This window comes from Geotrypetes seraphini, chromosome 4 (assembly GCF_902459505.1).
Source record: "Geotrypetes seraphini chromosome 4, aGeoSer1.1, whole genome shotgun sequence".
NCBI lineage: Eukaryota > Metazoa > Chordata > Amphibia > Gymnophiona > Dermophiidae > Geotrypetes > Geotrypetes seraphini.
Genome location: NC_047087.1, coordinates 230143176 through 230168003, shown reverse-complemented (window position 1 = coordinate 230168003; position 24828 = coordinate 230143176). Strand labels below are relative to the sequence as shown.

At 41.1% G+C, this 24828-nt stretch overlaps 1 protein-coding gene across 3 annotated transcripts in view; it reads left to right on the top strand.

The window, feature by feature from the left end:
• The window catches only part of ADK (adenosine kinase), a 594014-nt gene that overhangs the window by 460758 nt on the left and 108428 nt on the right, over positions 1 to 24828 (top strand). For all 3 annotated transcript variants that reach the window (XM_033941773.1, XM_033941775.1, XM_033941774.1), the window contains exon 8: positions 15330 to 15365. In XM_033941773.1, coding sequence (XP_033797664.1) covers positions 15330 to 15365 — 36 coding nt within the window. The remainder of the gene's footprint in view (positions 1 to 15329; positions 15366 to 24828) is intronic.

Genomic DNA, 24828 nt, shown 5'->3' with positions numbered 1-24828 from the left:
CTTTTTCTAGTTACACTATATCTATCTTGAGATAAGGTGACCAGAATTGAGATCACACCATGGAGGGATACAGAGACTCGAAAATAACAAAACCCCAACCGTAACAAGCCTTGTCATAAACTCTACAACATACCACATCCAACCCACTTTAAAACTCCTGGGAGTGCTAATAGACAGAGGCTGTACAATGCAGCCACAAATCAACAATACAATAAAAAAAAATCATTCGCAGTCATGAGAAACCTGAGGCAAATCAGAAAATTCTTCGACAGAAAACAATTCCAACTCTTGGTACAATCCCTAATCCTAGGTCTAATAGACTACTGCAACATTATATCTCCCATGCACAGCAACCATGATAAAACAATTACAAACAATACAAAACACAGCCCTAAGATTGGTCTACTCACTGAAGAAATATGAGCTCATCACAGAGGCATACCACGACTCACATTGACTTCCAATACAAGCGAGAATACACTTCAAATTTTACTGCCTAGTATTTAAAGCAATAAACGGAGACAGCCCAGCCTATTGGAACAATCGACTAATTCAATCCACCTCAACCAGACATAGGAGAACCCACGCACCATTCACACACCCTCCAACCAAAAATGTCAAAAGAAAAAAACTGTATGACAACCTCCTAGCCACTCAAGAACATAAGCAGTGCCTCTGCTGGGTCAGACCAGAGGTCCATCATGTCCAGCAGTCTGCTCAAGTGGCGGCCCATCAGGTCCAGGACCTGTATAGTAATCCTCTATCTAGACCCTTCTATCCCTTTTTCCTTCAGGAAATCATCTAATCCCTTCTTGAACCCCCAATACCGTACACTGTACTCTCACACCCTCTGGAAGTGCATTCCAGGTGTCTGCCACCCTTTGGGTGAAGAAGAACTTCCTAGCATTGGTTCTGAATCTGCCGCCTCTTAATTTTCCGAATGCCCTCTCATTCTTGTAGTTTTCAAAAGTTTGAAGAACCTGTCCCTCTCCACTTTCTCTATGCCCTTCGTGACCTTGTAAGTCTCTATCATGTCCCCTCTAAGCCTCTGCTTTTCCAGGGAAAAGAGCCCCAGTTTCTCTAGTCTTTCAGCATATGAAAGGTTTTCCATACCTTTTATCAATCACGTCACTCTTTTCTGAACCCTCTCGAGTATCGCCATATCCTTCTTAAGGTACGGCGACCATATTGGATGCAGTACTCCAGATGCGGCGCACCATCGTCCGATACAACGGCAGGATGACTTCTTTCATTCTGGTTGTAATACCTTTCTTGATAATACCTAGCATTCTATTCGCCTTCTTAGAGGCCGCCGCGCACTATGCCGACGGCTTCATTGTCTTATCCACTATTATCCCAAAACTTTACATTTCTCTACATTAAATTTCATCTGCCATCTCATCGCCCACTCTTCTAGCTTGTTCAGATCCCTTTGTAAATCTTCACAGTCCTCTTTAGTCCCAACTCCTCTAAATAGTTTGGTGTCATCCGCAAATTTTATTACTTCGCACTTTGTCCCTGTTTCTAGATCATTTATAAATACATTGAACAGCAGCGGCCCCTGCAGAACACCACTCGTGACCCTCTTCCAGTCAGAGTAGTGGCCCTTCACTCCTACCCTTTGCTTCCTACCCACCAACCAATTTTTGATCTATCAATGTACGTCTCCTTCCACCCCATGGTTCTTCAGTTTCCGTAGTAAGCGTTCATGGGGTTTTTGGAAATCTAAATATGTCTATGGAGTTCCCTTTGTCCATTTGTATGTTAATTCCTTCGAAGAAGTGCAATAAGTTCGTTAGGCACGATTTTCCCTTGCAGAAGCCATGTTGGCTTGTTTTCATCAGTTTATTTCTTTCTAGATGCTCATCGATGCTGTCTTTTATCAGCGTTTCCTCCATCTTCCCCGGAACCAAAGTCAGACTTACCGGTCTGTAGTTCCCCGGGTCATCTCTCGATCCTTTTTTAAAGATGGGCATAACATTAGCTATCTTCCAATCCTCCGGGATCACGCCTGTTTTCAGGGATAGGTTACAAACCTGCTGAAGTAGTCCCTCTCGTCGGTTCTCTGACAAGCTGCTCCATGAAGCAGTCCTGTATAGCCTCCAGGAATCCGGTCTCCCTAGCACATTTTGAGTTTCCAAGACTCCAGTCTATCCCGGGATAGTTGAAGTCTCCCATGACAATTGTGTTACTGCTTTTGCATTCTCGCCTCATCTCGGCTTTCATTTCTTCATCAAGCTGCAAAACTCGACCCACAACTCTACATCCTATTGACCACAACCACAGACTACAAAACCTTCAAAAAAGAAATAAAAACCCTTCTTTTCAAAACACATAAAACCGAACTAACACCGGCATCACCTGCAACTACTACATATGAACTTCTAATATCATGACAACTCAGATGTAATCCTTAACAACTCAAAGAAATGTGCAAACTACTCCCTAAACACTTCTAATATCCGGACAAACCATTTGTAATCCACCTTGAACCGCAAGGTAATGGCAGAATAGAAATCCCTAATGTAATGTAATTGTAAATGTATAGTCATTTGCATGCATATGAGAACATAAGAATAGCCTTACTGGGTCAGACCAATGATCCATCAAGCCCAGAAGCCCGTTCTCATGGTGGCCAATTCAGGTCACTAGTACCTGGCAAAAACCCAAAGAATAGCAACATTCCATGCTACCGATGCCAATATGTGCATGCATAATGTGTCTTTTTTTTTATAATTCTTTATTCATTTTTAAACTTTCAACAAGTGATTTATAATACAATCATATACACTTTAATATCACTTATTAATCAAACATATTGAATTATAAAATAATTCCTCCCTTCCTCCCCCCTTTTCCCATATAATCATCCTATTTTCATATATCTTAAAATTACACCCACCCACCCTCTCCCACCCTATACTTCAATAATTAAAAGGGGAAGAAATAAATCATTATATATAATCAATCTTTACAATAATTTGTTAATGGCTCCCAAACATCATTAAACTTTTTAAAACGTCCTTGTTGAATAGCTAGAATTCTTTCCATTTTAAAAATATGGCACAATGAATTCCACCAAAAATTTTAACTTAATCGATCATAATTCTTCCATTTTTTCGTAATTTGTTGAATGGCAACTCCTGTCATTATGAGTAAAAGTTTATTGTTTTTAAAGGATATTTGACTCTTTGCCCTCATTGATGTACCAAATAATATTGTATCATATGAAAGCGCTACCGGATTCTCAAGTAAATTATTAACATGACTCCAAATATCTTTCCAAAAATTATATACTAGAGGTCAAAAAAACAATAAATGATCCATTGTACCAGCTTCAAGATGACAATGCCAACATCTATCAGAACAATCTAACTTTTGTAAATGCACCGGGGTCCAGAATACTCTATGCAACAGAAAAAACCAAGTTTGTCTCATAGATGCTGACACTGTACACCTCATCCTCCAAGACCAAATTCGTGGCCATTGAGACGCAGTAATTTGATGCTTAATCTCGATGCTCCAAATATCCCGAAGGCCATTTTTTGTTTTTTTATTCATAAATCCAGATATCAATTTGTACCACTGTGCAGCCTGGTGACCCAGAAAGTCTACCTGAAAACATAAGAAAGGCAAACTGTACTTATCACTAAGATTTTTCCATTCAGGGAACCCTGCCTGAATGGCTTGCTTCAATTGCAACCATTTATAATTTAGTGATTTATTAAGATCATATTTATATTGCAACTGTGAAAAGTTAAGCAATCTACCATTAGAAATGACATCATCTAAAGTCGTATGCCAGCCTTCATCCAATATTTCCAGATGACCTTATAACTGCCAATTTTAATCTTGGAGTTTAGCTATATGGTCTGATATGTTGATTGAAAAATTGAAACAGGTATTAAATCATTAACATATCTTAATGTTTTCCATGTATCAATTAATATTCTGTGATCTTTATATAATATAGGCATTTTGATACTGATAACATGACTCAGTCTCAAAGGAAACACGAGTTGCCATAATGTGTCTCTTGATAAAATTATTCTGTGTATAAAAGTACACACAATGGCAAGATCAGGCATACGTGTACATATGTTTGTTGCCAGTGTGTTCTGGGGTAGAGTTTGCGTAACATTGCAGTTTATGCATGTACTTTATAAAGTACTAGTGTTTTAGCCCGTTACATTCGTTACAGTAATGGGTGCTAGAATAGCCCCACCTATACCCTGACCCTGACTCTGACCCCACCCTTGCCCCGTCTCTATCATGCCCGGACCCTGCCTCCCACTGATCCCAGTCTCACCACCTCACCTTTCACCATTTCCTTTGTACCCTTTTGGCTCTCCTGACAGGGTCTTTACTTACCCGAGGCGGCAGCAGCAGTCCTGACGTACCAACCTTTCCTCCCTCAGTTCCCCAAAGCAGCAGTGGTCCTACCATTTCCATCTCTCCCTTTCCCCCTTTCACACCCTCTACCATCTCTCTCTGACCCTGTTTCACTTCTTTTGCCATCTTTCCCTTTCCTGTCCCCCTCTGTCCTTCCGCAAGACCATCTCTCTCTCCTGCCCCCTCCACACTCCCTGAAGTCTATCTCTCCGTATCCCCTACCATCTCTCCTGGTCCCCCTAGTAGCCCCTCTGTCCTTCTCATCCATCTGTCTCTGTCTCTCTCTCCTCACCTCCTGCCTCTGCAGAGCTCTCGCAGCTCCTCCTCGTCCTCCTCCAGCCAGGCTTCAGTCATCTTCCCCCGCAGCCTGCAGCCGCTGACAGCTGCCGCATCCGACATCCACTTCAGGGGATTCTCACGCATGCACACTCCTACCTGCGGTGCCCTACAGCGCATGAAAAACGGGAGCACGCAGGTGGGAGTGCGCATGCGCGCTTAGGGCTTTATTATATTAGATACCCAATTGCACATTTTGCCTGTCTTCATATTTAGAAATATAAACATTCATTTGCCTATGATTTTAACTAAATTTTGCCAGTATTTTATAAAGATACACACTGTAGATGCTGCTCATGTGTATTAATAAAATGGGCTGTGGATAGGCATCTCTTAAAAATCCCAGTGATTTCTATTTTTCTGTGGTAGACAAATGATGTGGTGATCATTTTGTATATTTCAGCAGTGCCCAGCTCAATGTACCCAAAGCTCATCCAGTCCTTCCAAAGAGGCAGAAAATGTTTACCAGCACATGTTTTCATACCAGCTACTTAGTATCTGAGCAGGTCTAGGATGGGGGCAAGCTTGAATTTGTTCCAGTTGGAGACCAATTGTTTCTAAGTGATTTTCACTCAACCACCTTTTCTTTTATGCTGAATAGTCCAATTTAGCTGTCTTTCCCAGCTGCTTTCTGGGTTGTATAGATATAGCTGACCTAGTTCTGCAGATGAGGGTTTTTTTTATATACTTGATATTATAAATTGTAAAGAAATATAATTGCAACCATTTACAGTTTGAAAAGGGGCATGGGAAGAGGAGACCAGCAAAGAGGAGGACTGAAAAATCAGCCTTTGTACTATACAGAAGATTAACTCAATATGACATTCTAATCAGTATTTGAAAACCTTGTGTTCTGATCTGAAGCAAGAACACATTTAACTCTGGTATATTTATTAGCTAGCATGGCCTGTTTCAGTACAGAGCAGTAAGCCCTGAGCTGAAATATAATAATTGTTTCCTCTTGCTTATTGCCACCTTGAGCAAGTCTCTATGTTTTCATCTTTTTCAATGTCTTAACCTTTCTCTCTGTATAATCTTTCTTTTTTTGCCAGTGTATTTGGCTACAAATATGTGCCTTGTCGCTATCCCAAAATTATTTTTATGCTTATGTTTCTAAGTCCCAATGGCACGGTGTATAAGTAACACATTTTTAGAACTCTTTATTATCCTCTCTTCCATCCTCAATGATGTTATTTGGCAGTTGGTAGCTGCAGAAATTGCATACCCAGCCTTGACTTCGGTTTTCTGGAAATGTTTTTGATAAATATTGAAATCTGATTGGTATATGTTTAATTAAATCATTGGACTGCTTTCATAGTTATTACCATTGCTGGGTATTCAGGTGAAAACATGAGCATGAAATCACTACTATTGAATAATTATGTATGTATTGTTAAATACGTAGGCCAAAGTTTTTGTCAATTTTTTTAAAGCGTGGGTTGTAGTTTTTCCTCGTAATACAAATATTATTTCTTTTTGATGATAACAATAATCCTGTTTGGTAAGACCATAAGTCAGTGCATCATATCAATTTAAATCCAAGTACTGTACTGTAGATGCATTTCCTGGTAAACATTCCTTCCAGTGCCTTTGCCTCTTATAGCTATGCCATTCAATGCTTCCAGCTACAAAAGTTTATTGTAATAACTGTGATAAGTATATGATTAGGATGTGTAGAAAGCAAATATTCCCTATTAGAAATAATTTAGCAATAGTTTAATGGTCTTCATAGCACTTTTCACCGTAGGATTTAATGCAGTCTTTTATGTCTACATTAAGAATGTTGTAGAGATTTTGTTGTGAAAAAAAATCTATTGGTGTAATGTCAAACACTGAGTAAACTGAGAAGACTTAATGCAAAAAAAGAATGTTATATCATTGAGTAAACTTATAATTTTCTATGAATTTGAAGAACATTAAGAAAATAGCAGCATTTTTCGGTAAAAATATTTCGGGGGGGGGGGGGGTGAATATTCTCATCTGATGTGATTTGTAACCAGGCATATGATTCTCTAAAAATAAAATAGAGGGGTGAAGAGATAGATGTGGTCAGCCATCTTTCTAATAGGAAATACAGTATTAGAAGACCAATTCCCTTTAGAATAAATAAGTCAGTAAAATGCTGAACATAGGAATGCAATGTAAAAAAAAATTTCTTATTCACGACCAATATGTTCAATCTGTGCATGAAGAGAAACCTGCTGCTCTTTTGTAGCAGTTGCTGTAGTCTGAATCACTTCTGGAAAGATGTGTACTGCTCTTCACACAAAGCAAGCCAGTGGTCATTCTGCCAGAAGGCTTGCTTCTGATAACACAGTTTCTGCTAGTTTTCCTCTTCTTATATAAAGGGTTTGCAGTTATACTTAACCTGGTAGTGTAGTCAGGAGAATTAGAATGTAGTTTAATAAAGCCAAAAGACAGAACATAGGCAGTGGAACACTTTTTTGTATGGGTGGGGGGGAGCTCTGCCCCCATAATAATAATAGTACTAAATGTAATTCCATTTTTCATATATTTATTTATTTATTCATTCAATTTTCTATACCGTTCTCCCAGGAGAGCTCAGAACGGTTTACATGAATTTATACAGGTACTCAAGCATTTTTCCCTGTCTGTCCTGGCGGGCTCACAATCTATCTAATGTACCAGGGGCAATGGGGGGATTAAGTGACTTGCCCAAGGTCAAAAGGAGCAGCATGGGTTTGAACCCACAACCCCAGGGTGCTGAGCCTGTAGCTTTAACCACTGCGCCACACTCTCCCCACACAATATAATCTTATTAACAATATATAATGCTTAACCGCAAAGTTAAACTACACAAAGCACACTGTATGCTTCTCAACATTCATTCCGACCAGAACACCTGGCTTTGTATAAAGTCATAAGAGAATTTGAGGGTGAGAGGGAATTTTCCTTTGATGATATTTGGTCGGAAGATTTTGATGTAAACCTTGGGGAAATTGATTGGAATACATTTTGGTCGTTTTCAGCAAGACCCACAGTGTAGGCCTCTATATGTCAATCTACATATTTTATAATGCACAGAGCTTATTGGACCCATATTAAAATTGCAAGGGTTTTGCATTCGGCTTCCAATGCAGATCTTGTTGCAAGCAGCCTGGGACCCTCTTGCATCTCCTATTTGCATGTCCTAACCTGCAAATCTATTGGTCAAACATTTGGTCCAGAATAGTTTCTATAATTCATATGACTAATAAGATACCTCTGTCTTATAAGTCCATTGTAATGCGCTCCTCAAATCCAGATGTCTCATTGCCTACATCAATCAAAAAAAGTTTTTGATTTCATGATTGCACTAGCTATTCATCATATAGTATGTAACTGGAAGGATAACTCTAAGCTTAACTTTTGTGAATGGTGGAACCATCTCTGTGTATTAAGAAAGTATGAAGAAATAATAGCATTAAAACATAATAATATAGCTAGCTTCCATAAGACTTGGGCTTCTTTAGATGAATTTTGTAAGGAATTGAGCACTAATCTTTCATTACTTCATTATACTGTACAGGAATTATGCAGCTTATTATGATGTATTATAGTACTATTGTTTATATGTATAAAGTTTTTGTTAAAAAAATGTAATAAAATGTTGGAAAAAAAAAAAAAGAATACCTGGCTTTGATCACACACGCAGAACACAGATAACTCCTTTCAAATACCTGACCACAAACTAAAATTACTAATATACTAGTGCTGCCCGATTCACGATTCAAATCGATTCACCAATTCATTTCAGGTGAATCAATTCGAATCGATTCAAAACCCCAAAAAACCGGCTTCCCAATTCGGCTGACCCTCGCCCCCTAAAGCAGGAGTGGCAGCGCTGCTCTTGCTGGCCGGCCGCTACCGCACCTGCTTTAGAGGGCAAGGGGGGAGTGTCAGTCGGGAAGTGCTGCTGTCCAATTTCTCTCCCCTGACGTCCGGATTCCCACCCTGGCCTCTCCGCACCATTTACCTTTGAAGACCAGCCTGCAAACAAGATTGCGGTTATAGCGTCTTTCCAAACTGCTTCGGAGCTGTTTCCTCCACAGCGGTACCGCCCCTCCTCTGACGTCAGTGTAGGTAAGGGAAGTTGGCATGTCAGATCCATAACTTCGGGATAAGGATTGGCTCTAAGGGCTGAGTCACGAAGCAAGGCTGAAGGATTGCGGCAACTCTGGACACAAGCTGGGCTCTTCCCATGGATTGCCCCAGCTGCAGCAGGTGCCTCTCCCCTCGCCTCACCCCTACTCCTCTTACCCCCTCCCCAGGGGAGATGGGGGGTGTGGGAGATTGGGGGGGGGGCGGTGGGGAGGGGCCAGAGTCTCGCCTCATCCAGCGCCTAGCATTTACCCATCAGCTATTGAAAAAAGCTGCTGCTACCAATGCTAGGTGTTGATCCTGTACAAAGCCTTCAGCATCTGTGCATGCTCGATGCTCAAGGCTAGCCTGCTTCTGCCCACTCTGAGCATCTTGGAGGGGTCAGGAACCAACAGGCTTTGAGCTTGTGCAGATGCTCAAGGCCCTGCGTCAGATCAACATAGAGCTGGGATTTCAAAGTCCCTTCTTGAGGGCCGCAATCCAGTTGGGTTTTCAGGATTTCCCCAATGAATATGCATTGAAAGCAGTGCATGCACATAGATCTCATGCATATTCATTGGGGAAATCCTGAAAACCTGACTGGATTGCGGCCCTCAAGGAGGGACTTTGAGACCCCTGACATAGAGCAATGATGGCGGCAGCTTTTTTCTTAAATTGCTGATGGGTAAGCGCGATGTTGGCTGGGAGGGGTCATCTTAGGGGTGGCAGGCTAGTGACACTGGTGTTCTTCAGGGAGAGAGGGCATGTGACTACATCACTGATGGGGGCTCGCATGGAAGGCAACGATGCAGGCCATTTTGGGGACGATAGGATGGTGGTACTGATTTTCTTCTGTGGGGTAGGCGCGTGACTACAGCACTGGGGGGGGTGCATTTAGGGCAACAGTATGGGTCATTTGTTTAGATATTGTTATTGTTTCACAGGAAGGCGGAAAGTTTGTTTTAAATGATTCGGGGGGGCACCTCCTACTCCTTCCTTAGAAAATAGTGAAATAGTAAGATCAAGTAATAATGTCTGAAAGTAGATGAAAAGCACATGTATAAAAACATGACTGAACTTTCTTAGACAAAAAAAAGGTATATTACTGGTAGTTGTTCAAACCTATATTTTAAATTGGACCAACACCCAGACCCTTCATTCTATCCTCTACCTTCAGTATAATAGATATTGCTGTACCTGTGGCTCCTCCTACCATATATACTCGAATATAAACTGATATTTGGGGGTCTCAATTTATATTTAGGTCAACCCTTTTTCCCCCTTTCTTGGGGGAAAAAGGGTACCTGGGTTTATATTTGGATCGGTTTATATTCAAGTATATAAGATAATTTGATTCTGTTCTTAGACTAACGTGGTTTGTTCCAGATCCTAGTAGCAAAGAATGTACAGTCTGTGCTATCGCTATCACAATCATGCTAGCAAGTGACTTGAATCAGGTTCTAGAATTTTTTGCAACCATGAATCATAGCAAAAACAATACTCCAAAACCATGTTTTTATTTTACATTTATTTCATCTAGCATTAATCTAGTTTTTGTCCTTTCTAAAGTTTAAACTACAGAATTCCTGAATCCTACAGAAATTATTGAATCCCAGCATTCTTATGTAATTAGAACTAAGCGTATATTTCCTTTTCACTGCCTTTGTGACTTAGGGCTCCTTTTACTAAGGTGCGCTAGCGTTTTTAGCGCCCGCACAAGATTAACGCGCGCTAGTTGAAAATTACCACCTACTTAAAAGGAGGCGATAGCAGCTAGCGCGTGCAGCATATTAGCGCACGCTATTCCACGCGTTAAGGCCCTAACGCACCTTTGTAAAAGGAGCCCTTAGAATTCTGCTGCTGCTAGTTAGGTGCTGTGACTTTAATGGAGGCTCGGCAGCATCCAAGGGCTCCTTTTACAAAGGCGCGCTAGGGCCTTAACATGCGGAATAGCACGCACTAAATTGCCTCGCGCTAATCCGGTGCGTGCGTTAAAAACACTAGCGCACCTTTGTAAAAGGAGCCCTAAATCCGTGTAACTATATATATTTATTTATTTCATTTTCTATCCTGTCCTCCCCAAGGAACTCAGGACAGGTTATAGTGAAGAAAACATAATCGCAGCTTAGTTTATATTTCCTTTATATGTACAAATTTTCAAGCTAATTCTGGAATGTTAGATCTTTAAATTATTTGTTTGGGGGCTGACATTAGTAGAACTGCACACTCAGGGCCTGATTCTGGAAACATCGCCTGCCACCATAGGCGCCTGCAAAATGGTCACCTACAGTGTATCAATTACCGGTAGGCGCCATGTCCAGAATCGTGTCTGTTTTCTTCTCCCTGGAATGCCATATATCGGAGAAAAAGAAACAAAATTGTGACTTTGGAGGTATTGTTATACAGATTTTCCATGTATATATGCACAGGTTATAATATCTCCTTCGTTAAAGTATATGCAGTGACCATTGCATATGCATTTATATACGGTAACTTGGGTGTAGGAGCATAGGATATTGGGCAGAGCACAGAGCAAGTCACTTATGATCATACTGTATAAAGAAAATTGACCATATGCACCTGCATAGGATATATGTACAAATTTACATTATCTTCTGTGCTTGTGAAATTCTGCACACCTGGGGCTGGTTCTGGGTGCCCCTTTTGTAAAAGCATAGAAGCAGTGACATAGTGAGGGTAAAAGGCACCCAGAGTGGAAGCGCCTCCTCCCCGCCTTCGTCTCCATCCCTTCACTCCTTCCCCAATCCCCCCTGCTGTGCGCGCGTCCTACCCTTCCCCCGTACCTCTAGTTGTTCACCTCCACAAGTAACAACTTCAACGTGCTCCTCGTAACCCCGACGGCTCTCCCTCTGATGTCACTTCTTATACACCGCACCCAAAGAGCTGAGGCGGGAGAGCCAATGCGGTTGCAAAGGACACATTGAAGTTGTTGCGGTGGCGAACGACTAGTACTGGGGAAGGGAAGGGGGGTACGTGAGGGGGTGGAGAGGAAGAGGGGTGCCAGCGCCCTCACAAACATGGCGCCCGGGGTGGACCACCCCCCACCTTACTACATCACTGCATAGAGGCATTAATGTTGCCTTTGAAATTAGATGCATTTTGTACTTTCTATATAGGCATTCTGTAATAAAAAAATACCCCCTCCTCATATTGTGGCAGAAATTGCCCTCTATTGAAAAGTTTTCCATACAACACAATCTATAATGCATGGTCAAAGGTCAAATTTAGGTGGCTTGCTATGCTTTTATAACTATTAATTCTCCTTCTGACCTCATTTTTTATAATAGATAAATTGTACTAATCATTCTTGAAGCTCTTAGGTAAAGTTTTATGTAAATACAGAAATAATTCAACAACTGCTGAGACTTTTTATCAAGAGTAATGCAGAAGTTAATTACACGTGTGTTAACAAAACAATGCGCGAGATCTTTGAAATTTATGTTCTTCCTTGACAGTAAGGCCAGTAATGTCACTGACTTTGTAATACAAAAGAAGGAATTCTATTGTAAGTAGATTGTCGAAGTGGGAAACCTTGCCTGCCCCCAGTTGTCAAGGCCGTGATTAAATTTTTCAGTTAACAGCAGTTAAAGCTAACCCGGTGAGCCTTCTGTTCCTTCAGTGAGCAGCTTGAGAAACAGTACATTTCAGTCTTTCACATTTTATTAACTTCAACCTTACACTTGTGATAGTTAACTTTCTTCAAATTCTTACTGAAATTGTATCAAATAGTATTACTGCTGGCTATAGTTTGTGGTGGTATACTCGCTATTCTAAAAGCTATGCTGTCCCATAGATATCTATGAGCCAGCTGTGGGTTATAGTTAGATTGGCCCGGACACCATCTTCCTGAGGGTGCCGGCACCTCTCCTCCTTTCTGTCCCCTCCCACATACCTCTAGAAATGTTCGCTGGCACGAGCAGCATCTTCCACCAGGACATGATGTCAGAAGAGAGCCGGGGGTCCCCTGTCAGCCCCAGCTCCAGCGGCACCAACACACACCAACAACAGCACCGGGCAGCTTTTCCGCAGAAGAGGAATTCTTACAGTCACCATAGGCCTCATCTAGGGCAGTCTCCTTGGAGCAGCCGTTCAGGGTAGCGGCTGGAGCACGGGCAGTGTGTCGTGGGGAGGAATGCATGGAGGAGACCATCGCAGAGGAGGAGACATGGGCATCCTGGGACTATCAACCAAATCTCTTCCCTGAAGAAGCCCTTTTTCTGGGAGCGTCATTGCTCCTCCAAAACTTACTTGCTCCACTTCATCACTGACGCTGAAACCGTGGATTGAAGACAATGTTTTATTTTTATTTTTCTTTCCAGTTTATGAATTATTTTTAATCTCATTCATTGTTTTTCCACTTGTTTTGTTTTGTTCTATTTCTATCATTTAAATTTCTCCAGAATTCTATTGTTCAGCGGTTCCTCCCTTCTGCATCTATTCCTTTCTCTCCTCTCTTCTACCTTCCAAAGTACTTTAGATCAATGTAGTCTTATTAGAATGTTTATTTTCTTATTTTTTCCTCTATCTCTATTTTTCACTTCTTTATTACTCTCCAGGTACTTTAGTTAGATTGTGAGCCAGTAAGGGAATTTCTAAGTACCTTTCTTACTTATAATTTTAATGTATATTTTCTGTAAACCGCTTAGAAGCTAACGGATTAGCGGTATATAAGAAATAAATTACATTACATTACATTACATAAGCAGCAGGTGGAACATGCTGCTTACACTGACAAACATTTCAAGAGATACATGGGGGGAGGCGCTCAAGAGGCAGGGGACAAATGGCATGATGGGAAAGAGCAGGGGGGGTGGCGCAGAGCGTGGCAGTGTCCCAGATGCCAACCTCCCTAGCTATGCTACTGGTTGGATTGTGCATTTATAGCTTATAGGGTCTAAAACAAAAGAACCTTAATTTTTATTGAAAGATTTAACTGTTCCTCAGTTTTTCTTCCCCCTACCAAACACATCTGCCATCTAGAGCAACGCCTAACAATTTCATTTAGTTTAAATTTGCTTTCAAAATATGTTTTCAAACTTTGCACTTGAGCATGTAGAAATACAAGATTTAATGGGACAGAACCTGCAGTCAAGGAAAAAAGTCTTGTCTGACCAATCTGCTATATTTTACTAAAGTTTGATTACTCCAAGTATCTGACAAGACCCCATTAAAACTGTCTTGATAAGTACGTAATTTAAAAAAATCTCGGAACCATTGCAATACTTTGCCTGAGATGCCGATGGCATCCAAACAATTAAGTAGAACATTATGATCAACCAAATCAAAAGCACTACTTAAATCAAATTTCATAATAAATGCTCCCGTTACCTTACTAAACAAGGCATACAGATAGTTTAGAAGTGAGGAAATCAATGTCTCTGTACTGTGAAAAGGACGAAATCCCAATTCTGACATATGTAGAACTGGAAATTGTTCCAGATAATCCAAGATTTGAAAATAAACAAGTCCTCAGCTCAATGTGCGGCAGCTGCTAAAAAGGCAAATAGAATGTTAGGAATTAACAGGAAAGGAATGGGAAACAAAGATGAAAATGTTATAATGCCCTTGTATCGCTCTGTAGTATGGCCTCACTTCAAATACTGTGTGCAGTTCTGGTCGCCATATCTGAAAAAAGACACAGTGGAATTAGAAAAGGTACAGAGAAGGGCAACAAAAGTTATGAAAGGGATGGGACAACTTCCCTATGAGGAAAGGCTAAAGCGGCTAGGGCTCTTCAGCTTGGAGAAGAGATGGCTCAGGGGTGATATGATAGAGGTCTATAAAATAATGAGTGGAGTGGAAAGGGTAGATGTGAATCGCCTATTCACTCTTTCCAAAAATACTAGGACAAGGACTGTCTATAAATGTCAAAATGTACAGTGCCTTTCTAACACTATATAAGTGATAAGTAGTAGTAGACTTAAAACAAACCAGAGAAAATATTTCTTCACACTATGTGTAATTAAATTCTGGAATTCATTGCCAGAGAATGTGGTGAAATCAGTTAGATTAGCGGGGTTTAAAAAAGGTTTGGCTATTTTCCTAAAAGAGAAGTCCATAGGCCATTACTGAGATGGCTTGGAGAAATCCACTGTTTATTCCTAGGATAAGCTGTATAGAATCTGTTTTGCTACTTGGGATCTAGCGAGGTACTTGAGACCTGGGTTGGCCTCTGTTGGAAACAGGATACTGGGCTTGTAATGGGCCTTCGGTTTGTCCCAGTATGGCAATTCTTATGTTCTTACAACCTTGAATATAAAATGTTCTTTCTTCTTTGCCAGCTTTTGAGAAAAAAGTGTTTTTGCCGTCTGTGTTTTAATTTAAGAAGTGTTGACATAATAAACTGTTGTCTCACTGTTTTCTACTAAAATAAAATAATGCCCTTTGGAAAAATCCAGACTGTGAGCCTAGCCATACTGGTAGACTTATGCACCCCAAAAAAGTTATTTCTTAAATATGAGCCATTTTTAACATTGCTTGTTCTTTTTTCTTTATTTCAGGAAGCTGCCACTTTTGCTCGAGAGCAAGGCTTTGAGGTGAGTTAACCTACAATTGCACACTAAACAGATCCTAAAGGTTTTTTCTTGCTGATAATGAAGTTCTTTTGGACAGTGATTGATGTGCTATTATACTCTCCAAGCCTCACAGTGGTTGCCATGGTAACTTGGCAGTCGTCATGGTTTCTTTGTTCTGCCAGCTCAGTGTTATGACGCACTCCGCTAGGTCTGCACCCAACATCGCCTACAGATGTTATTTATTGAATTTTGAAAAGCCTCTTGGGAAGCCAAAAGGCTGGGCATGGTTTCAAGCTGCCTCTGCAGATATGGGACCTGTCAGTTTTCGCAGTTAAAAAGCTACCTCATTAGCTGTATTACACTCCAGAAGGATCCACTGCTAAAGCAGTAGTGATGCAAGACTAACCAGTAAAATCAAACACTTGTATCTTAAACCCTGCCGCATATGGATTACTATTAAGAAAATGGTTGTTTTTGTTTTTTTAAGAAAGCTTATATATTATGTTAGTAACTGATTAATTTGGATTGTACATACCTTATATACTCGAATATAAACCAGGATTTTTGGACCAAAAATTTGGCCCACAAATGGGGTTTATATTTGAGCCAACAATACACCCCTTCCAAAATTATTGCAGGACGCCACCACAAGGCTCAACACCCTGCCCTAGCCTCAAACCTCTAATGCTGATCCCCGGTGGAGGTGCAGCGGGCAGGAGTGAACTTTCCGAGTTCCTGCCCTGCTGCTGACTGGCTGCCACAAGTTTCTTCGGCCGCTGAGCAGCACGAGCAGGCGCATGATTTGGCACTGCTGCTCGGTGCTGAGCGGCTTCCTTACTGTCTTGCAGGAGGTATGAGGCTAGGGCAGGGAGGGGGGGCAGGGTGCAGAGCCTGGAAGGGAGGGTGCAGAGGCTGACGGGGGAGGGAAGGAAGGTTGCTGGGTGAAGGGAGGGAAGGCAGGAAGGGGGCTGGGTGAAATGCCTGACAGGGGCGGGAGGGACAGGGTGCTGGATGCAGTGCCTGGCAGAATGGGAGCTGGGTGCAGAGTCTGACAGGGGAGGGAGGGAAGGGGGCTGGACGCAGAGCTTGGCAGGGAGGGGGCTGGGTGCAGAGCCTGACAGGGCAGGGCACTTGAATATTAAGCCGCCCGACTTATATTCGAGTCAACCATTTTTTTTTCCCCTCCTTTTGGGGGGTGGGAGGGGATTTCGACTTATATCCGGATCAACTTATATTCGAGTATATACAGTACATTGAAGTTCCTCACTGTGATGATATAAATATAGCCATTCTTTACTGTATGTTTGACTATCAACATTAATACTTCAGTGCTTTACAGAATGTGTATATCTGTGCCTGATCTTATCAATGTCAATTCATTTTTGGAAACTGATAAGCTTTACTGTTTAACTGTCGTGTGGTTTGGGGCAGATGCCTATTATGGTGGTGATAGATGTAAAATTCATCATCTAAAATATCACAAATCTCTAACAACTTCAGCTCTTTTTTTCATTAAAATCTGTTTGGGGATGTTTTAGGGGAGGGAACCAGAAGAATTGGATTAGGTGATGTGGTTAGTCTTTCTGACCTCCCACTGTCTTTGGGGATTTGTTTTACATAGACCCGTTGCCTTATTTTTTTGTCATAATAAACTTTATACTGTATTTGCTATTCTTTTACTCCAAGGTTTTCTTCCTTTTTCTACTTTGTATTGCTCCTCCTCTATTTCCTTTATTCATAGAATATATTTTCTGTCTTTTTGGCTTTTACAATAATGGTATTTACACATGAATTATTGAATGAGAATGTGTCTTGTGTTGTGATTGTCATTTCTTTCTTATGCAATTTTTAGTGACTTTTCTGTTTTTAGCGATGTCAGCACTCAAGATGGCAGCCTAACTGTGAAGTTCCATCTAAAGGTTTTGCTAATCCCAGTCAGCTTCAGCATCTGTGCCTATGTAAACACGCTGGTAACGGTGTAAAGTAGCATCCAGACCGGCTCCCTCTAATGGCAGTGAAAAAGAAAGCCAATAGTGAAAAGGCACTTCTGCATGCTGCGGAGAAGGTGTCAGCGTGAGGCCCATGTGGCATGCTAGCCCTGGACGAGGGAGTGAGGCATATGATTTCGATCTCGATGGAGCCAAAGGATACTGAAATGGATTCACTAGTAACACCCAGCTCAGAAGGAGTGACCAAAGCATACCTGGATGCAGGAGAAGAAGGTGGAGTTTGGGTCAGTTAAGGACCAGGTCTGGGATGTGGTCTGTGAGTTGCGGGCTGACCTTGCCAACATGAATACATAGATTGAGGGAGTAGAAACATGAATGGATACTGTTGAGGAAGTAACTGCGGCCACTCAGTGGGGACTCGAGGACATGCGAGTAGAGCTCCTGGAACTCCACCACCCCCTCCTACATAAAATCCAAGCTTCCCATCTACACCCCCACTCGCACCCTCCGCTCAAAATCGGAGATACGCCTATATCCCCCCCCCCCCCCCCCCGGAAGGTCCCTCCTCTCAGAAACTGCCCGCAAACGATCCTACAGCCACTTCATTCCACATCTCTGGAACCAACTCCCCCCTCAACTCAGACAACAGAACTCATTATTAACATTCCGTAAAATGGTAAAGACCTTCCTCTTCAACTAAAGATCACACTCAGTCTACTCTCCCCCTTAAGCCCCACCTCTCTCCTCTCTCCCCTGTCTATCTTCTCCCTAAATTTCAGTATAGTCCTCTCTTAGTCTATACCCTGACAAATTGTATCTAAACTCAAATAACTTTTACTTATACTAAACTACTTATACTTAAACTCTACTCTTAATTTGCTGTATACTCCCTGTATTTAAATTACTACACAGTCTTGTATGTCCAAACATTTAAACCTATTGTACTTCTTATATGTCTAATTACTCTCCATTGTGTATGTTCACTTGTAGACCGTTCTGAGCTACTGGGAGGACAGGATAAAAATCTAAATAAATAAAATAAATAAATAAATAAACTGGAGGATATGGAAAACTGAGCCCACGGGAAAAATTTGAGAGCGCTGGGTATACCTGATATGGTGGACTATAACAACTCTACAAAAGTAATTACAAGGCTGGCTCAGTGTATCTTGCAGGAGGATAATCTGGATCCCCAGATTGAATGAGTGCTGGGCCCCTGGAATTTGGAGTGTGCAGGACATTATAGTGTGCGTCCACAGCTTTGCCTTCAAAGAAAAAGTGAGGCAGCATGGAAGAGCCACAGGTGTGCTCCAGTGGAATGGACTTCAAGTAGAAATTTTCTAGTACCTGGCCCAGGGTACCCTACAGAAAAGGCACGCTTTCAAGGAGATTTCTGAAGCCCTAGCTGGTGACGGGATAATCGCGTGCCAGACACTGACAATTTGGCGCAAAAAAGAAGCGCGCTGTGGGAAAACTTCATTTTAAAGAGCTCCGATGGAGGTTGGGGGGGGAACCCCCCAACTTTACTGCATCATGTTCGCACTGCCGTTAGGGGGGGTGTGGGGGGTGCAACCCCCCACATTATAGACAAAACAGAACTTTTCCTGAAAAAAATCGGAAACTGTTCCATTTTCTTTATAATGTGGGGGGTTGCACCACCCACACACCCCCAATGGCAGCGTGAACACTATGCATTAAAGTGGGGGGGTTCCCCTCACACACCCCGTCAGAGCTCTTAAAAAATAAGTTTTTCGGCTGCTTTTGGCGGCATGCTTCTGTTTTGCGCTGAATTGTTGACACGCTGGTGTCTTGCGTGCCACTGACTGAACCACCCTGTCCCCCCTCTGGTAGTCTATTGGTAGGCCTAGACAGGAGGGATCCATCACAGCCGACTAACAATTTTTTACCCCTTTTTAAATCCTGGTGGTTCAGCAGTGTATCAGCAGGAGCGAGCTTTCCGCAACCCTACCCCTCCCTCACTGGACATCTGCCTCAGATCTCGCGGCCAGTGGTGCACAAGACAGAAGTGAGCTTTTCACGCTCCAGCCTGGCCCCGCGCCACTCGCTGAATGGCTGCTGTCAGTTCTCACAAGTCCCGTGAGAACTAACGGCAGCCATTCATGGAGCAGTGCGGCGCCAGGCTAGTGCACACAAAGCTTACTCCTTCCTTGTGCTGGCCATGAGTTCTGGCGGGGAGATCAAGTGGTTCGGTATTGGGCCATTCCATTCTAAGTGATCTAAAATATTTAAAAACAAAAAACTCCCTATCATTATGTCTCAGATATTATTCAAAATTTGTATGCAGACTAGCACAGCATTTAAAAAAAAAAAGTTGCCCAAAATATTAGATCCTTAGTTGCAATAGTCACTGATTGAGACCCCCTTGTTTTACTGGGTGCTGGTAGCATTGTGCACAGCAGTAAATAAAATGTCATTTTAGTTGCTCATAAAGCTGACAATAATTGATGAATAATACTAATTTTTGGCAGTTCAGCACAACTTTTTATGCTAGTTTCAGCGATGCTAGTATGAGCCTCATGGTTGCAAACACCCGCTTAAAAATTTTTCTCAAAGTGTGCCTTAAAACTTGTCAGTTTGGCATTACAGATTTTGACCAGTTTATAATAACTTTATTTTTTTTATAATAACTCCAGAGTAAAAATAGATACGGACTTCAGATTTTTATCATAGATTATTACTCTTGCACTGGACCCTACACTGTCAAATCTGCAGCAATTCAGTATGACCAGCTTCATCAAATTTTGCACCATTGACACAAGGCTGAAATTTATCAATTTATAAAAAAGTCTACCTGAATCTTTTTCTAACTAGTACCATCTGAAAGAGGAACTATTACTTTATAAGATTTATATTTATTTGTTTTGCAACACAACCCTTATTGAAATATAAATTTACTTAAAAGTATGGGATATTTTGTGTGCACATCCCATGATATACACATATCACAAGGCTAGATAATGTATATGAAGTATGGTTTATGGTTTATTAAACTTGTTATACCACTCGTTCATTTTACTGGTCCAAGCGATTTACAAAATATAAAGAAAGAACTCCATTATTAGATAGTTTAGACATAATCCATACAAACAGCCTGTTTTACAAAGCCGCGCAGCAACAGTCCTGAAGCCCTTTAAATATCTATGGGCTTCGGGGCCATTAATGCGCAGCAGCCGCTAGCACGGCTTTGTAAACCAGGCCCTAAGTGGGTGTTGCGTTGGTCCAGGGTGGCTTTGCTACTACTGGTTTCCAAATGAGCAAACCAGTATCCCCATCGCCACAGGGGCCACACCCAATAGCCATGTAACAACAGTTATGGGTGGGTTTATTTTCCACAGGAACCCAAGCCTGCATTATCTGGACTACTTGAACTTTTGTAAGGCTTCATTAATCTGCAGCTGATTAATTTCAGGAAAACTATGCTGCTGACCAGATGATGTCACTGATGGAGCTGGAGTAACTGCATTGAAATACTGCTCTGGAACCCAGCAAGTATCACTTTGAAGGCCAGTTAAAAGGAGTTTGCTGGGCCGTGTGGATGCATAAAGTTAATTAAGGCATCTCTTTGTTCAGTAGAGGTTTCACATATGTTTCCAACCCACCACTCTTATCAAACGCAAGCAATATATTGCCCTGGCTGAAGGTTTTCAGCTAGAATTCCTTTATCATCATTGTCACTATCTTGGCTAAAAATTATGTTGCATCATTTGAAACCCACTGTCATTTCATTGATGGTCAAAAAATTATGATTTTCTCTTGTTCCTGCTAGAGTGCTGTTTGTTGATGAAAGCAAATTTAACTCCATGGATACCTTCATTGCAAAAGTCAAAAAAGATCTTTAGGTGTAAGATCAAGTGGATGCTGCAAGCCTGCTCTAGCTGCTAGGCACTTCGTTGTACCTCCAATGCCATTGCATGGTGACTTGTCATGACTTGTAGCAAAAAAATTCCATTCAGCGGTCATTCTAAAATCTCTTTTATAATAGCACAAATTAAGAAAATTCTTTAAATTTTTGTATTGAGCATGACACATCACTAAAGAAGTGGATGTGGTGTATTTGAGCAAATGTTGCCTTTATATACTTGATTAATTCTATCACTAAACTCACCACCAGAAAAACACATATTACAACAATACTGTAAAACCCAGGAGCAGATGGTTCAGTGTGGAGTATCCTTGAAGGATACTGTTGAATCAGAACATTTATTGAGTCCCAATAGAGAGGTTTCAATAATGGTGAAAGAAAACCAAGAGTGCTTAAGAGTAAAGCAAGAGTACAGATGTCAAGTTATCCCTGTCATCATCTCAGCAGCCTGTAGATACAAGGAAAAAACACAATTTGAAGTGTCTGTATATAAATGCTAGAAGTCTAAAAAATAAAATAGGAGAATTAGAGTATGCAGTATAGCACTGAATGATGAGGTAGGCATCTCTGGTAGAAAGAGGACAATCAACGGGGACACTGTTACATGGGTACAAATTATATTACAAGCAAAACAAAAATTTGGCAAAACTTAAAGTCCCCTCTCAGAACAAACATGGCAATAACCAAAAGATAAATAATAGGACAAATCAGTACAGGCCAAAAAGTTAAATAATAAATAATTATTAAATACTTTTAAAGCCCCAGGCAGGATACTTATGGGTGACCAGCACCAGGTTAATAACCTAAATAAGTCCTGCCCCATACATCTAGTCCAATGCAAAAATTACAATCAAAACTGCCAGTGAAACAAACATTCAGTGTGAGTACTGAAAGAGGAAAAAAGGAAAAATGACGTAACAAAAACCCATCCCCTAATAATCAATTCAATTCAAGAGTTCAAAATATTGTCAGATTTTCAAATTTCCAAAATAAAGAATAATGTCCAAATAATATCCACCAAAGGAAAACTTATCTGAGTCATAGAGGGTTCCTGTCGCAGCTTGACAGAGCTCCATTTCAAAAACTTCCTCAGGAGCTGAGACATTGAAATTGATCTAAAGACATCGCTGAAAGAATCTTTTTGAAGCAGGCAAAAGAAAATGAACTCCCGCATCAAACTCCTGTCTTGACCAAAAAATAGACCTGCAACGGAGGTTAAAAAAAACCCAATGGCAACTGAAGAATTTGAAGATGCCCTGGAGATCTCGCATCGGCAATGCACTCCACGTCAAATTGAATGCTGAAACTTCCTGTAGGTCCACTTTTGTGGTTTATGTCATCTTCTGCCCTTGTGGTTTAATTTACGTGGGTTGCACATCTCGGGCCATTAAAATCAGACTGACGGAACATCAGAGCTGCTTGAAGACTGAGAAACATATGGCTCCCATGGTTTCCCACAACATACAACATCATCATAAGTTCGTTAATCTCAAGTGGTGTGTTTTGGAACAGATACTTGTCTCCTTTAATGGAGACAAAATGTCCTACCTGCTGATGAGGGAAAACTTCTGGATTTTCTATTTGAAATCTTATTCACCAGTGGGATTTAATGAAAATGTGAACAAATGTTTTTCCGACTGACATGGATTAGAGTCAGCGGTTTGTGATTCCCCTGGTTTGTTTTTTTCCTCCCTCCTTTGTTTTTCTGTTTTTTAGTTTATTTTTTCATAGTTTTTCAAATTTTTTTCACTTATCATTTTTCCATTATATTCTTCTCAGTTTCACTCATATATATTTTTCCCCCTCCGGGATTTACACGCATTTCAGCTTCTTAATTTTGTTTCTCATCTCAACGTCATGTTTACGTCTTGATGTGGAGTGAGTTGCCGCCGCGGGATCTCCAGGGCATCTTCAAATTCTTCAGTTGCTATTGTTTTTTACCTTCGTGCTTCAAAGGTAAAAAGAAAACATAAAACCTCCACTTCAAAAATAAATTAATGTTTCTTCCTTAAACCACTTGCTGCACAAATAATCTGGCGAAAAAAATGGGGTCAAGATTTCACACAGATAGCAGGTTCCTAATAATAGCAAATGCACAGTTCAAACTTTGACATTGATGTTGGTGCCACAATGAAACAAAGTTACTTAGCTACAAATCATGCTCTACTGGAACTCCTGAGTTTCACCACAATCATTCTGTAGCCATGGATGCTCTTTAATTTGTACTTGGAACCTCTTTTGAGACTCCTGGACTCCTAGGGAATAGACTTTCATTTCTTTGCAGATAACATCCAGTTCCTTGTGTTTTTGGATGACCCCCAGGAGGTAGCCATATCTGACTTTAATGTCAGACTTCGTCGAATAACTGACTGGCTGTCAGCTAATAATCTTGTTTTAAATTTTAGTAAATCTTCAGCAATGTGGATTTCTCAGAAACAAAGGGTTTTGAAAGTTCTGCCTGTTTTAAATGGTCAACAGATATATATTGGTGCGATATGCAAGCTAATATCCCCTCTAGAACCCCTCCCTTCCCTCAACCCTCCCCCCTTACATAATATCGAGGCTCTCGATTCCAAACCGTCAAAACGAAACAGAGGAAAGGTAAATGAAAAGCTATTAGTAACAGTCAAAGTTCTCCAACATTTCTTTCAGTCCATTTTAATGCTAAGATTGTTTCCATTCCACATATTTGTCCCATATTTTATGGTAAACACTTAAGGTATGTTGTGCTATCAACTTCAACATCAGATGAACATAATCTAACTTAGCTCGGACTCTATGGGGCTCATAATAATAAAAATTTTAAAAAGTCCAAAAACCGGCCTAAGTCGGTGCTTGGATGATAAAAATGACAGGTCGTCCAAGTACCGAGAATCAAAACCATATCTAAAACCAACTTAAGCCTTTTCACTGCTTCTGTATGTGCAGAGGAAAAAAAGGCATTTTTGGAGGAGTGGATAGGGCAGGAGGTGGGCGGGATGTGGACCAACCTAGACTTAGTTATCTGGTAGCCATAACCAAAAACCTTTGACAGATTACTAGATGGATCTTACACGTTTTGACTTAGATAAAGTCAAAACAGGCATAAGTTCCGGATCAGGCCGCAATCAGCTGATTCCCAATCTCTCCTGCTGCCACCTTCCCCCCCCTCCCCCCAAAGCGATGCAATCTTCGCCGGCAGGAGGGATGCCCAGTCCCTCCTGCTGGCACTGTTGTCAGAAAAATCCCACTTGCTCGAGTAGCAACCCCCTGGTCTTAATAGGGAAATTCTAACTGAGATGCAAAAGGAGAACAAGAAACACATCAAGTACACACACAATTATGGATCATATACAGAATCTGAAGCTTCAGGGAGATTTGTATCTGATGATTAAAGGAGCGTCATCAAGAAAGGTCTCGCTGTGGCATGCAGATCTGCTTCCTTTTATTGAGAAGTTTGAAGGACAAAATGACAAGCAAAGGTCAAATCATTAGTATTGATTACATATGTCACAGGATGCAAACCATAGGTCATATGGTCCATAGACAAAAGACACATTATATAAGCCATAAATCACGAGGTCATAATGTCATAAAAACCCTTTACCTTCAAGCAAGGATCCAATCGGTACTTAGCCCACCCAGCAGGGGTGTCAGGGAAGTGCACTAAAGT